Genomic DNA, 15,674 nt, shown 5'->3' on the forward strand with positions numbered 1-15,674 from the left:
GACAGACAGGTGCACGCTCCTGTCTTGTGCGAAATCCTGCTTTCTCCCTGATGTGGTATTTATGGTCAAGGCTCTCTGCCTGCCTCGGATAACAAGTCTGTCAGGTTAGATTGTGAGAGGACTTTGGCTCTCAAGGCATGAAAAGAAAGACATCCTTCCAAAAGGACTTACTCCCCTTTGAAATGCGCCTGCAGAGGGGGCGTGTGGGCAGTTCCCACAGCGAAGCCTGTGTCAGGTACAAGGTTCAGGTTCTTGGGTTTGAATCTCACAGGCCTAACAAAAGCGGGAAAGGGGCGCTGTCTGAGCGCGCTCTGAAGACCCTGGGCTCCTCCTGCCTTCGCAGGCGCTCAAGCCGGCCTCCAGGGGCCCAGCCCGCGCCGACTCCTGCCGCGTCCTTCCCGATGGGCAGGAGACAAAGGGGCCTTGCGTGCCGCCCCTGGGGAAGCCCAAGGGCCTGGCTCCCGGGAACTGGGCAGGGCGTGAGGACGCGGCGGCAGCGATGTGGCACAAGCATGAAGACCTGATCCTCGGGGGAGGGGTGTACGGAGAAGCAGCAGCTCTGTCGGAAAGGAGAGGAATCACAGCCACTTCAGAAAAGGGTTGGCAAGCTCAGGGCGTCCTCCCGCCTCATCTCACCATCTGTTTTTTTGCTTACTTGGAAACAGTGCAAAACACCAAATAGTCAAAAAGTAATGCAGTTTCGATTTCGGTTTTACCTCAACCCGTATTTGGCTGGCTGTCATATCCGGGCTGTTTTCAGAACCGTGGTTTCCCGCGGAGGTCGCCGGACCGAGCGGTGCGAGCGCGCCTGAGAACTCGTCCCTCGCTGCGGAGCCAGTGCCAGGTGAGCTCGCGCGCCCTCGGCCACCAGGAACCGGGTCTGCAGGCTCGCGCCGGCGGGGGCGGAACACCTGGGGAGGTCTGCGTGGGGGCCGAGGTGTGTGACCCGAGGAGCGACGGGCTTTACCCAGAGGCTACTGCACTGCGACAGGGGCGCCCGCGTCCGCACCGTGCGCTGTTCCTCCTAGCGCGCACCAGGCTGCAGCGAAGAGCCCTGCCTGGGACACCGAGGGGCGCAGCCACCCTCTTCTGGGGAGACTGGAGGAGGAAGCCCTATCGGGACCATACCTCACCCCCCTTGTGGAGGCGCTGTTCTGGGGTCACTTCTCACAGCAGCCCTCCTCCTGGGCTCAGTGATTTCCTGACCACTTACCTAAATCTGTCCTCATCAATATCAGTGAGAGCCTTGGTTTTGTTTCATTTTCACGAAGGTATTTCCTGATTATCCTAAATATTAATTCAGAGCAGGGGATATAGTTCAGCAGCACAGTGCCTGCCTGGCAAGCACAAGGTCCTGAGTTCGATTCTCGATGCAAAACAAACAAACAAACAAACAAAAACGAACACCAACAACAAAAAACTATTGTGCCTTTGGGAATCCCTTACTCCAGGGGTTCTGCAGTAAATATTAATTCAACTTCTAATGTCCCTATCCCCCGCCCCTGTGTATTCTCTTCTGAGAACTTACCGTCACTGTGGTGTATATGTGTGTATGAGATAGGCATATATCTCATATGTGACGTAGATATATATCACATATATGTACGTACAGTATACGGTCTGTTTGTTTGTTTGCTTTCATTGTCTGTTTCCCTCACCAGAATCAACCCATTGTGTTCACTCCTTGAGGATGCACACCTAGAACGTGGGACAGCACATGCCAGCTACTCAGTACACACTCACTGAAAGAATGAGGGACCAAATTCTAGGATGCCTGGAGCCTTTCCCAGCCATTCTTCCTCTCCAGCATGCCCCCTTTCCGCCTCTATCCACAAATGCCAGAATTTTCAGGGCTCTGTCATCGGGCTTTACTTTCTTTATTCTACTCTTACAAAGCCAGGGTGGGGCTTTTGCAGAGTTCTTATAGGAATCATAAGATAATGAAAAGCAGGCATTCTGTCTCAGTACTGAACATGCTAAAATATTTCTTTTTTCCTTACAAACATACAAAATCTAGAAAATTGATATACACATTCCACAAACAGAAAGTTGGCGTGTGTGTACCTTGAGTAATCCTCAGAGATGACTTCAAGATCTTGTGCTCCAAAGAGGGGCTTTTCTGAGTTGCAGGTCACCATGGCATCGGAATCTATCATGGAGGGCCCCATTTGTCTAGTGGAAAACGAGAAAGAGCAGCTGACCGTGAACCCCAAGGCCATAAGGATTCTTGACAGCATATCCCAGCCGGTGGTGGTGGTGGCCATTGTAGGCATATATCGCACTGGGAAATCCTACCTCATGAATCGTCTTGCTGGTCAGAACCATGGTAAGTGTGAGCCCCAGACAGAGGCCATTTGCTTGGAGCCAAAGATAGGACAAACTGACCACAACTTCTCTAGGGTCATCTTAAGAAAGAGTTTAATTCTTCTCACTGAAGAAGATTTCTAATTCTTACCATCACATTTATAGCCTGAAGCTTACCCACAAATCTCACTCTTTGCTCACTAATAGTTTCCAACCTCATCAAAATTTCCACCATACTATTCTGACTGAACACATCCACTCTCAGTACTCAGGATGTCACCCCAGCAGTTATTCCCTCCCATTCTTTCTCCTGCATCTGTCGTATCCTTTGCCCAGGTGACGTGCTTACTTCAGGATGCACACAAACACAGATTAACATGTTCTTAAAAAAATAGGAGTGGCAAAAGGATGTACAGCAGGATCCCAGTTATCTGATGCCTAAATTGGGCTACTATCCAGGTGTCTTTTCTTGTTCTCTATTTTATAGTAAATTTTTCACAAGTAATCACCCTCTCTTTTTTTCTTCTTAGTCTTTTGTAATATGCAAATTATAACATGTTCAGTACATATAGCATATGTGTACAATGAAGTTAATAAGGTAAATATCTGTAAATCACTGTCCACATCAAGAAGTAAACCCTTCCAACACCCGAAAACCCAAATCATACCCTCTCACATTCACTTAAGCTCATCAATATTTTGTTGTTAGAGCACACTTCTACTTTGCTTTTTTTATTTTAAAGAGAAAACAAAATAACAACCAAGACAAAAACGAAACAACACCAAAACAATAAAAATGAGACAGAATTTCAAACAAGGTGATAAGAAGTTAAAAGTGGTTATTATATTACATATTGTTATCTTGAACCAAGTTGCCCAGATTACCAGATGTAAAAATGCAAAATTGAGCAAGCAATGAAATCAGACCTGCATATGTAAACATATGTGCTCTCAGTAGTGTAAGAACCGGAAAAAATAGAGAGAAACAGGTAAACAGGACACAAAATATTTTTTGAGAAAGGCCTTAACACAGCCCGAAAGACTGGATTGACTGTCCTTGCTGAAATAGCCTAGCACTCACATTCCTGTAAGTTTAGCCAGTGTCGTCCCTTGTGGCTTGGTCTCTGTGCTGTCACTGTTGTTTCTCTTCCCTTTAGGGTTTGCTCTGGGCTCCACAGTGCAATCTAAAACCAAGGGCATCTGGATGTGGTGTGTGCCTCACCCCACCAAGCCAAACTGCACGCTGGTCCTTCTGGACACCGAAGGCCTGGGTGACGTGGAAAAGGTGAGGCAGAGAATCCCCCAGTTCAACTTCTGCGATGTGCGACTCTAAACTGAAAATCCACTTATGAATATGACACTAGATTCCCTTTCTTCAAATACTTTACTATATTAAGGATAGTTCTTATTTTTCATATGGGGAGAATGATTTATTTTAACAAAGTTATATTGAATGAATGAATTTCAGGGCTCTGTATCAAGTACAACAGATACAACAATAAAGCAAGTAAATTCTCTGAACTCGGTTAGAGTGGCAAGAAATACAGAGTATGATCAGTGCAGGATAATGCAGATGCACAAAGTGAGAAACTGGTGCAGTCACTAGAGTTAGGGAGAGCTTCCTGGGGAAAGCTGTAATGCATGGTATCAATGAGATCTACTGCTTAAAATGTGAGGGTGTAATCGAGTTAGTGATAGGGACCATGAAAATAGAGTCCTGAGTGGTTTAAGGTGGCACACACTTATAAATCCCAGCACTCAGTAGGGTGAAGTGGAATTGCATGTTCCAGGCCTACATAGACTACATAAGGATACCCTGTCTCAAAAAGAAAGGAAAGGAGAAAGAGGACAAGGAGGAAAAGGAGAGAATGAAGAAAAGGAAAAAGGAGATGAAGAAACAGAATTTTATGGTCAAATGTTTAAATAACCTATGTAATCTTCAGAAAAGTTTTTGTTTCATCATTAAGGAGTTGGGCCGTGTCTCTGAGCTCAGGAGATGAATTCTTCCTTGATGAAAAGGATGCTCTAGACTCATCAAAAATACTGCATATAGGACAATTTGAAGGACTTTGTCAATATTGGTTGCAATCAATCTGTTCTCACAGTTTCCATTAGTCTGAGTCTAGGCTGAAAGTAGCAGTGGATCTTTGGCTTCCATTGTTGCAAAAGATAGGGGAAAGCACAGGGAGGAAAACACAGATTTACAAATTCAGAAATTTAAAAATTCAGCTTCAAAGTTCTCAGTTTTCATCTCAGTATCAAACCAAGATGCACTGTCAGTTTGTAATTGATTGTAGTTTGTATAAAACTCTTTCTTCCTATCTAATTTCATTTGTTGTATGACCAAAACTTAATAAGATTTAAACAGTTAGCAGCAGAACTACTGACTATCATTACAGCTTGTCATATGCTTGGGATAGACCTTGAATTTATTTCAAAGCTTTCATGTCTTGTATGAAACTGGCTTCCAGCCTCCTTTTTCGGTCTGGCATACATATGCTCCAATTTAGTCAAATAAAATAATCTGGTGCCTAAGTCGGTGCTCTAATAATTCTTAACTGACTCTGTTGGTGATTTCACCTTCTGGATTCTTTCATTACCACAAGTCCATATTTTATCAACTCTTTATTTGCCCTATTTCAATACAACATAATGAGTTACATTTTTTGGCATTATTAGAGATTGAACTAAGGTCCAGCACATGTTAGTCAAGTGCTCAATCACTGAGCTAAATCTCTAGTCCCCAACATGAAAACTTCTTGCTCTGAATTCACAGATTATTCAGTCATGTACTTCCCCATGCCCACTGTTTTATAAGTTGACATGTTTATGGAACTTTATGTTCACAAAACTGAATTCAGTGTCTAGCATTTTGCCAGGTGTCCAAGTAAACAGTTTTAATCTTATTTAATTGGCATTTGCGTGATTGAGATGAAATTTGTAATGGAGTAGTTGTCCACTTATTACTGCACAGCCACTATGTTCTGGGTACTTCATTACATATTTTACACTTCTTGAGTGTGCCATTCACTTGTTCTAATAGCTAATAAGCTTATTTCCTGAGAAGGACCCATGTAAATGTAAAAAATGAGGTATGTATTTAGTATTATATTCAAAAATTATTGTTTTCCTTGTACTCAGCAATAACATAGTTGAAAGAATGAAGGAAGAACTGAATGAATAAGTGAGTGAATTAATGAATGAGCTAATGATTAAATGAGTGGATAGTAGATTCCTTAGTCCCTACTCTAATGTGCTTTCTAGAGTGACTCTAAGAATGATTCCTGGATCTTTGCCCTGGCCGTGCTTCTGAGCAGCACCTTTGTCTACAACAGCATGAGCACCATCAACCACCAAGCCCTGGAACAGCTGCAGTATCCTTCCAGGACCTGATCCCTCATGTATCATTAGCTTTAGAGAAATAGCAACTGAAAATGTTTCTTCTCTTTCCTACTCAGTTTTCATGTTTGAGTAAAAGCAGACATAGGACAAAGAGAAATATTTGTTTCTAAGGGACATCTGGAAATCATAGTGCCTCTCACTCCTTAGCTGAGATCCTAGCTATGTGACTGAATTAACACAGCTGATCAGGGCAAAAGCTGGCTCCAGACCTGATAAAATAGAGGACTCTGCAGAGTTTGTAAGTTTCTTTCCAGACTTTATTTGGGCTGTTCGGGATTTTATGCTGGAGCTGAAGTTAGATGGACGCCCCATCATGGAAGATGAGTATCTGGAGAACGCCTTGAAGCTGATTCCAGGTATTGGAGTTTGTTTTGGGCGGAAGAAACATAATTCTGGCAGTAGGGTCAACTAAGTCCTCTCATTCAGCACTTGACGTACTGTGATTGGTGATTGACACATGATTTTAGCAGTTATTCTTCCTTCAAAATCTTCAGAGGCTGGAGATTTAAGGCTCAATGTTTTATTTAAGGTTCACTAAGGAAATTTAAGGCTCAGTGTTGTATCAAATAATTTTAAATCAATCAATACCATAAAAAACATGAATATTACCATCAACAATATTACTGCCAGAGGCTGATATAGTTACTTACCAAGTTTATCTACTCCTATTCTACTTGGAGAAAAATTGTTCATCAACTTAGACATGGTTGAATCCAGAATTACAAGGAAATCTAGTGGCCTAATTAAAAATCGATATTTTATTCAATATAGTACATTTTACTATTCTGAATAGTCACATCCCTAAGAGAAAACATATTAATACATTAAATGTTTCTAAATAAAAACACTGACATATGTTTCTAATAATACCCTCCAGCTTTCATTTTACCTTTTTGATAACATTGTCTTCTTCCTACAGCCTTATAGAATATGTTTTCCTGCTAGCAACATAAATTTATCACATGGATTATATTTAGCAGAATCAATCGGCAGTAGTACCTAGATATAATATAACATTTCTTTAAATTTATTTATTCATTTTTGAAATATTTATTTGAACAGCTGATTTATACCACAGAATCCTTGCAAGTCAATATGAAGTATAATATTACTTGCTTTCAAGATGTAGTGAGGTCTTCAAATTTTATTTGGGTTAATTTTCTACTTTGAAGTTTTCTGCTAAGCTAGTCTCTGAACATAATTATGGTGTGTGTGTGTGTGTGTGTGTGTGTGTGTGTGTGTGTGTGTGTGTGTCTTTGTGTGTGTATATTGTTTTGATTTTGTAATTTTTTTTTTACAGATTTGAATATTAATTGTCCCCCTAGCATTGCATTATGTTAGAGCTCACATCTCATTTCTGACATGGGTCTCAGTATCAGAAATTTCTGATAATATTTTTGATTAATCAATCACTTCTGAAAGAGTTAAAGACTTTAATTATATTTTACTGATATGTGCATACACATGTTCATAGCAGCACAGAATTCATAATAGCTGAATCATGAAAGTGGACACCCTGTCCATCAACAGATGAGTGGATAAAGAAAATCTGATATTTACATACAGTAGAGTACTACTCTCCTGTAAAGAAGCATAAACTTAATGCATTTGTATGAATATAGATGTAGTTTGAGTCTACTGTGTTAATTGAAATAAATCAGACACACAAGTTTAGATAGCACATGGTTTCTATGAGAACCCGAATTATAAACAAATAGCAAAATAAAAGACCGATTTTAGGAAGTAGGAAGATAGATCTTTCTCAGATAGGAAGGGGATCAAGAGATGATAGGAGTGGGAAGAGCAAAGAGGAGTAGGGAATGAAAAGAGGAATTAAGGGGCTGGGGATTTAGCTCAGCGGCAAAGCGCCTGCCTGGCAAGTGCAAGGTCATGAGTTCGGTTCCCGGTACCGGAGGAAAAAAAAAAAAGAAAAGAGGAATTAAGATGTGTTACGTACACGCACCAATTCCCAATAGTAAACATTATGTAATGCAAACATGTACTATTAAAAAATAAACAAAAATCAATCACTTCAAACCTTTCATAGTCAGTCTATGGGTTACCAGTTAAGAGCTAAGGAAACCAATTCTAAGTTTCTTTGCTTGAGTTAAATGCCCCCTCTTTCTCTCCAAGACTGTCAGTTCTGTTTAGCACTGGGCAGATTAACATGAAGCTGCTCTGAGCAATTGGATGAAGGAAGATTTACAGATCCAGGACTGCAGTTATGCAGAGAATCTCATTTTACCTGCCTGCAGGTGGTCTTTTCAATGAATTCTTTTTTCACAGGAAAAAATCCCAAAATTCAAAATTCCAACTTGCCTAGAGAGTGTATCAGATATTTCTTTCCAGTACGGAAGTGCTTTGTCTTTGACCGGCCTACAAGTGACAAAAAACTGTTATTCAACATTGAAAATGTCCCAGAAAGTAAACTGGAATGGAGTTTTCAGGTGCAATCAAAAAATTTCTGTTCCTATATTTTTACCAATGGAAAGACCAAGACCCTGAGAGAAGGAATCATTGTCACTGGAAATCGTGAGTTGTACTTTGGTTTGATTTGATTTGTTTCATTTTGATTTGTCAAAGTATGTCTCTGTGATTCAGAATGAGTGATTTGGCTATGAACCTTTTGTGGATTTGCCAATTTGTTTGCTTCTGTAAAGGAATATGGAAAAGCAGAAAATTGTGCCACACATAGAAATGTATGTCTCTTGAAGTTTCCCCAAATGCATGTTTATTAAGGCTTCAAATATGTCAGAAAACCAATGTACTAAAAATACAACAGACTACTGCTAAGGAGACATGTCTTTAAAATGAGAAGTCCCATTGGATGAATGCTACAGATATTTTATGAATTGATACCAGTTAGAAAATATATAGCAGGCTAACAGTCTCATGCAAGCTCACTGAGTATTTAAGAAACAAATTTAAACAGGACTAGCTTCATGGAAATGTGGCCTGTAGAACAGTACAGTTCCCATGAGAGAGGTCAACATTGTGTTCAATACTCTATGATGTCTTCTTCAAATTTCTGATGATATGTTTTGTAAAAGTATTTGCATTTTCCTTTGGAATTAGGAATATCAAATTATGTAATACATATTATCTAGTAAATTCATTTTGTACTATTTAAGTGGGAAATCCTATAACCTCTAGGTTGCAATCAGTAATTTAACTTTGTATATAGAAGAAAGAGTATGTAGGAAAAGAAGTGATGTTGTCAGAAAGAGATTGGCTCATACAGACATGAAAAAAGGACTAGAGTTAAAGAAAGAAAAGGAAAAGGAAGTAGAAAAGGAGAAGAAAAATTTAAGATAATAAAAGTTGTGATTTTCTTAATGACATGCCTTAAAGCTTGTAAAAATGAGTGAGAACTTTCCATTAATTCTCTAAATATCAATCTTTCAGGGCTGGGGGCTCTGGTGGAGACCTATGTGAAGGCCATCAACAGTGGGGCAGTGCCCTGCTTGGAGAATGCGGTGACCACTCTGGCCCAGCGTGAGAACTCAGCAGCCGTGCAGAAGGCAGCCGACCACTACAGTGAGCAGATGGCCCAGCGAGTGTGGCTCCCCACACACACGCTCCAGGAGCTGCTGGATGTCCACACGGCCTGTGAGAAGGAGGCCATCGCGGTCTTCATGGAGTGGTCCTTCAAGGATGAAGATCAGGAATTCCAGAAGCAGCTGGTGGTAATACACCTTAGCATTTATCCTTTCTCATTCCTGCCCTTCTGGAAGAAGGCTTATACTCCACACTCCTGATCTTGTGGCTTACATCCATCTCATAAAAAGAACCTGAAGTTTTGTGGCTCACAGGGCTCTTCTGGCTTTAGTACAACCTAGAAAATGGCACTTAGTTTACTATTGCCTCAAAACGAAGTATTATGTGCTTAGCAGATGAACAAAACATTATGTATCTGTTAGCTCCCACTTCTCTAGTGGATCTCCGCCAAGCTGGCTGAGCGCTGTGCTCCCTGCACAGGATGAGCACCAGGCGTCACATGGGTTTAGTTCTCATCCAGAGGCTTTGTGGAAGCTCTTTCCACCTCCAAGCAACAAGGATGCATCAGTTCCTCCTCTTGTTTCTAGACCTTCAGATTTTTTTTTGCTGCTAAAGCCAGAGAAAACTGCTTCTTAAGGATGCTTAAGATTCTCTAATACCCAACAGGGTGCTGTCTGTTTCTTGAAGTCCACATGTGACCTATGACATAATGTAATCATAGGTTGAATACCATCCTATTCTCATATCAAGCGGTGGTTCAGGGAGAGAACTCTCCTGAGACCTCTTAATTCTGCTGACCAGAGGCACCATCACTAAAAGTTGCCCTTCATGCTTTAGGACTAACTGGCAACTATCAAAACTTTTAGTTCATATTGAGGAAATCTAGCTAGATCATGATTTACAATAGTTAACAAATAAAAATACCTGTTCCTCTATCCTCACACACTCAAGCTGTTACTGAGATAGTTCATGAAGGGTTCAATAATTCTGTTCATAGTGCATGGAAGTCATTCCTGGAGATTTAGTTTGTTAATTATATATTTTCATCCACAGTAACCTAGATTCTCTGATTTTTTACTCCCATTCAAAATTTAATTTTTTGCTTATTGGTAGAGTGTGAGACCTTGTTAATTATACTATAGCTGAGTAAATCATAAAGCTTAAGTCTTCTAATTGCATCATTTTACAGATACTGAGCCTGACTCAGGATGCTTTGCAGAAGTCACAGGGAACTGGCAAGAATTAGGACTAAAACAAGTCTCCTGGTTCTTTCCTACGTGGCAGTCCAGGCTGAGGCAGTTAGACTAGTTTTTTGGTTTTTTTTTGTTTCAAGTTTTTCTTTTTTTGGTAGCTTTTTTTTTTTTTCAAAGAGAATCCCAGTTGCCCCTTCCTACTAAAAGCTTCTTTGTGTTGTATTTCCCCACATGTTATTGGCAGAGCACCATGGAGAAAAGGAAAGAAGATTTCATGCTGCAGAATGAAGCAGCATCTATCAAATACTGCCAGGATAAGCTGGAGCAGCTCTCAGCATCGCTGATGGAAAACATTTCAGGAGGAATTTTCTCTGTTCCTGGAGGCCATGGTCTCTACTTAGAAGCAAGGAGGGAGGTGGAGGAGGCCTACAGACATGTGCCCGGGAAGGGCGTTAAGGTGAGGAGTTTGGAAGCAGGTTGGGGATGGTCAGCAATGTGGAGTCAGAAAGACTTTACTCCCCCTTCTGAAAATGTAAGACCATAGCACCATTTATAAGACTTAAGCAGAGCCTGGTGATATGCTGACATTCTTCATTTTTATATCTATTATCAATTAGATACTCTGAGAAAAACCAGAACTAGTTCTTCCCAAAGAGGATAATAAACTAACAATTCAGCAGAAACAGACTATTTCATTTATTTATTAAAAATGGGTAGGTTTTGGGCTACATGTAGGAGACACAATATGAAGGCAATTACTTTCTTCTCCATAAGCTGATCTTACTTGAGAGGGACAAAATACTTTCCATTGGCAATGGTGTGATAAAGGTCATTATACACCTGCTATACCTGGTATGTCCCAACAGTAACTGTGCAGCTAACAGAAATTCAGCAGCCCATTTTGGTACCAGGTATGCTGTATTTTTAGGTGATTTTGTTGGATGACCAATTTAGGGTTCTTAGAATAACACAGACTAGGTACTCCTGTCTCCCATGCTTATGTAGTAGAAAAATGTGATCCACAGAGGATGAAATGAGTTGCCTAAGATCACACACCAAGCAAATGGTAGAGCTGATGGGGCAGTCATTACAGACTTGGAACTTTTTCTTTTGAGAATTCTGAAAACTGTTGTCCACTGAGGCTCTATAAATTTCCATTCCACCAACAGTTCTACAAAAGTTCCTCTTTCAGCCCTTGGGAGGCTGAGGCAGGAGGATCGTTGTGAGTTCGAGACCAACCTGGGCTACATAGCAAGATCCTGTCTCAAAAAGATAAAAAAAAGTTCCCTTTTCTACACACCCTCAGAAACATCTGTTATTTTTGAATTTTTTCCAAGAGGTCTAAGGTGATGACTCTGTGTGATTTTGATTTGTATTTCAGTGATGATTAGTGATGTTGAGCACCTTTACAAATACCTGTTGGTCATTTGAATCTCTTTTTTTAATGTATGTCTATGTAAGTCCTTTGCCCATTTAAAAAATCAGGTTCTTTGTTATTTCTTCTGTTGAGTTGTATAAGTTCCATATGTACTTTAGACATTAACCCCTTATCAGATGTGTGTTTTACAAAGATTTTTCCCTTTCTATATGTTGCCTTTTCATTTTGTTGATCATTTCCTTTTCTGTGTATTAACTGCTTAGTTGGATGTCATCCCCTTTTTTATTTTTGCTTTTGTTACAAAATCTGATTTTGGTATCAGATCCAAAAGTTCATTGCCAAAATCAATAACATGTTGTTAATTTTTTTTTTTTTTTACTTTTTGAGACAGGGTTTCACTATGCTCTTCAGACTGCCTTGAACTCACTTTGTAGCCCAGGCCGGCCTCAAACTTGCAACAATCCTCCTACCTCAGCCTCCCAAGTGCTGGAATTACAGCCATGTGCCACCACGCCTGGTATCAAAGTCAATGTCAAAGTGGTTTTTCCCATATTTTTATAAGAGTTTTATAGTTGTAGGCTTCATGTTACTTTTATTTTTATGTAAGGTTTAGGATAAGGGTCCAGTTTTGTTCTTTCTGTATTTTCTGTTCTATTGGTCTTCATGTCTTTTTACACCAGTACTGTGATGTTTTGATTACTATATAAATATAATGAAATATTATAGAGACTTAACAAAGTCTGCCAGTTATGATGACATGGGTGAGGAATCTTTATAGTGTTTTCCATGGATGAACCTGAGGGTATTACATGAAGTGAAATAAGACATAGAAAGACCCTCAATTTTAGTGACACAAAGTAAATCCTTAACTCAAATTCTTATTAACACACACTAGAATGGTGATTACTAGGGATTTGGGGGCTATTGAGCAATAGATATAAACACGCATTATCAGATATAGTAGTTCTTGAAGCCTAATATACAGCAGGGTGGCAACATTTAAAATAACCCATTACACACCTGAGAGTTACTGAGAAAGTACATCTTACATGTTCTAACAATAAGAAAATGTAACCGTAGGAGTTTAGGGATATGTAAATTAACTTAATTATAGTAATCATTTAATAATGTGTACATATGTCAACACATAATGCTATGTACCTTAAATGTGTACAATTACTTTTGTGATTCACACCTCAACAAATGGGGAAAATCTCAGAAAGCATCTTAGAAATCTTCCTGGTCTATGAGGGAGGAGATAAAAGGTAGAGTGTCTACAGATACTATCAAATCAGGAAAGCCTAGAGTGCCATTGAGTCAGAAGAGAAAGCATAGGCAGATACTGCAAGTGATGGGAGCTATGTGTTTGTAGGGCTGCACATAAATCTGATCGGAGCTGTAATTTGGCGTGGCTGGTGGGCAGAATCACCGAGAGGAGGCTAGAGTGCTGGGAAGGAAGTTGCTATAGCGGGTTTTCATATTTCCAAAGAGCTTAGACTTTTAACTGTGACCACAGAAGTAAAGAAATCTCTGTGGGATCCTGAAAAGGAGGGAAAATTTACAGAGTCAGATTTATAAGTGTAATGAATAATAATTTTCTCATGACAAGACTAGATCTTTGCCTAAAGTTCCTTCTAGAACTGATTTTGTTCCTTCTTGATTCCCAGGCAAATGAGGTCCTCCAGAGCTTCCTGCAGTCTCAAGCTACTGTAGAAAAGTCCATTCTGCAGTCTGACAAAGCCCTCACTGATGGAGAGAGGGCAATAGCAGGTATGGGGAGGGTTCAGATCTCAGGTGGGGAGCATAGGTTGCAGCAAACCCCTCTGGCTAACTGGACAGGAAAACCTTCCTGAAGTAAAGAGATTCCTATCCTATGGTAGATCTCCTACTCTGATAAATCTGACAGCAGTAAGAGGAGTTCGGATTCATACCCAGCCAATCTGTGCCTTTCCATTATATTCTGACCCTGCTGGCATGGATAAAGGACGAATTCAGAGACTTTTTCCCTTGGCCGTTTTCAAAATCAGTTTGATTTCTGAGCTCAAGAGGTTAGAGCTCAGGCCTAACTGCTGTTCCCTTTCTCTCTAAAATCTTTGGGGAGCAGCTGAGAGGGCCAAGAAGGAGGCGGCTGAGAAGGAACAGGAGCTGCTAAGGCAGAAAAACAAGGAGCAACAGCAACTGATGGAGACCCAGGAGAGAAGCTTCCGAGAAAATGTGGCTCAGCTAAAGGAGAAGATGGAGAGGGAAAGGGAGAGCATTCTGAGGGAGCAGGAAAACATGATGCAGCACAAGCTGAAGGTGAGTCCTGCCAGGGCCTGAGGAAGAAAAGACCAAAATTTTAAGTACAGGCTTGATTCCAATTTTAATTCCCAGGGAAATCCAAAAGGTAAATGTTTCACTAAAACCTCAAGTATACCTGATTCCTACTGAAGCCTGAAAAACCTATAGGAATTCAGTACCCCTGTAGTGTCAGGCTTCTGGGGTGGCTGTTTGTTGAGATTATAGGGTGGTCTTCATGTGTTCCATTTGAATAGGACCTCAGTGCACTAGTCCTTGGGATTCTCGGCACAAACATCAAAGACATCCAAAACAGATCCATTTGGTGGGAATGTATTAGATTTGTCCTGAGATAAAATGGAGGGCGGCAGAAGTTCAGAAAGTGCTCCATTTGTTTCAACATCTGCCTGGTTCACTTTGCACAACTAAAGTAAAATAAGCCCTTGTCCCACACTAGCACTTGATGACTGGTGTTGCATACAAAGTCAGCATTTCCCATACATGTTAGATGAACGTGGCTATGCCACTTCTGTTAGAACTCAGCTTGCATTCTCTGCCAAAGGACGTTACTTGTGCAGGAAGCAAACTCCTCTTGACTCCAGTGGGACTGCACTGAGGAAATCTGAAAAACCTTAGATATGCTCTCTGTGAGCATCTCATGTGGAAATAGCAATGAATATTCTAAGGTAAAAAGAAGTAGATACATATACTTAACCTCTGAAGTTATTAAATACAAAATTCTGACAATGAAAACTGAGAATTTTCAAAAATGAATTCTTCACCTTGTACAGGTCCAAAGAGAACTACTTATGGATGGTTTTAGAAAGAGATCTGAAGCATTAAATGCAGAGATACAACAATTAACAGAAGCAATTAACAACACTCGAAGAAAGAAATCTTTCTTGCCACGGGTGCTTGATACTGTTGGCACTGCTTTTGTGGCAGTACTGCCTTTGCCTGGTAAAGTCCTCGGTTTGGGGATGAAACTTCTTGGTTCACAAATGTAATATAGTGTGAGAGTTCCTGGCATGGAAATAATAAAATGAGACTTTAATTCTAACAGCATGAGAGTGTGCCTTTTTAATGTACACATCATAGCAGTTTTATTCAAGAAAAACTTAAGAAATTGCTCAAAGGGAAGAGACAACTGGGATGAAGGAAAGGGGAAAAGAAAGAAAGAAGGAAGGAAAAAATATATATGGCTATGCAAGGATAGGTGGGATAATTGTACTGCTGATGTTGATGCATTTATTGAAAGGAACAGTTAATGCTTACATTTTTCTATTTTACACCAATTATCCATGATTATATCTGGTAATCTGAACAACTAATTTGAAGACAACAATATGCAATATAACAACCATTGCTGAATTTCTACCATCTTGATTAGTGAAACTCTGTATCATTTTTAATATTTTTTATTCTCTTTAATGGTTTGATCAACCTTGCATTCTTACATCTGGGAATCTGAACAACTTCATTGAAGACAACAATATGTAATATAACAACCATTGTTAACTTCCTATCATCCTGTTTTGAAACTGTGTATCATTTTTTATTGTTTTTGTGTTGTTTTGTTTTTATCTTGGTTGTTATTTTATTTTCCCTTTAAAATGAAAAAG

The 15,674-nt window shown here is 40.1% G+C and overlaps 1 protein-coding gene across 2 annotated transcripts; it reads left to right on the forward strand.

Annotated features, from left to right (window-relative positions):
- Nucleotides 1–741: 741 nt before the first annotated feature.
- Nucleotides 742–15,112, forward strand: LOC102012336 (guanylate-binding protein 4-like). Of its 2 annotated transcripts, none has more exons than XM_013514414.1 (11): nucleotides 742–844; nucleotides 2,131–2,326; nucleotides 3,462–3,589; nucleotides 5,569–5,678; nucleotides 5,866–6,062; nucleotides 7,993–8,238; nucleotides 9,112–9,392; nucleotides 10,642–10,854; nucleotides 13,443–13,545; nucleotides 13,880–14,073; nucleotides 14,844–15,112. In XM_013514414.1, exons 2-11 carry the CDS (start codon nucleotides 2,137–2,139, stop codon nucleotides 15,057–15,059), a joined length of 1,878 nt encoding a protein of 625 aa, XP_013369868.1. In that variant the 5' UTR covers nucleotides 742–844; nucleotides 2,131–2,136; the 3' UTR covers nucleotides 15,060–15,112. The 2 variants fall into 2 exon arrangements, with proteins under 2 accessions (XP_013369868.1, XP_013369869.1); XM_013514415.1 differs by having other exon boundaries at nucleotides 764–844; nucleotides 2,110–2,326.
- The last annotated feature ends 562 nt before the right edge of the window (nucleotides 15,113–15,674 follow it).

Source organism: Chinchilla lanigera, unplaced genomic scaffold (assembly GCF_000276665.1).
Source record: "Chinchilla lanigera isolate Chin_1 unplaced genomic scaffold, ChiLan1.0 scaffold00022, whole genome shotgun sequence".
NCBI lineage: Eukaryota > Metazoa > Chordata > Mammalia > Rodentia > Chinchillidae > Chinchilla > Chinchilla lanigera.

Excerpts from the sequence above, each read along its gene's own strand:
- LOC102012336 (XM_013514414.1), top strand. The coding sequence starts at position 2,137 with ATGGCATCGGAATCTATCATGGAGGGCCCCATTTGTCTAGTGGAAAAC. Across the intron at positions 5,679-5,865 it reads CAAGCCCTGGAACAGCTGCA|CTATGTGACTGAATTAACAC; the intron begins GTATCCTTCCAG and ends CTGAGATCCTAG. Across the intron at positions 8,239-9,111 it reads AATCATTGTCACTGGAAATC|GGCTGGGGGCTCTGGTGGAG; the intron begins GTGAGTTGTACT and ends TCAATCTTTCAG.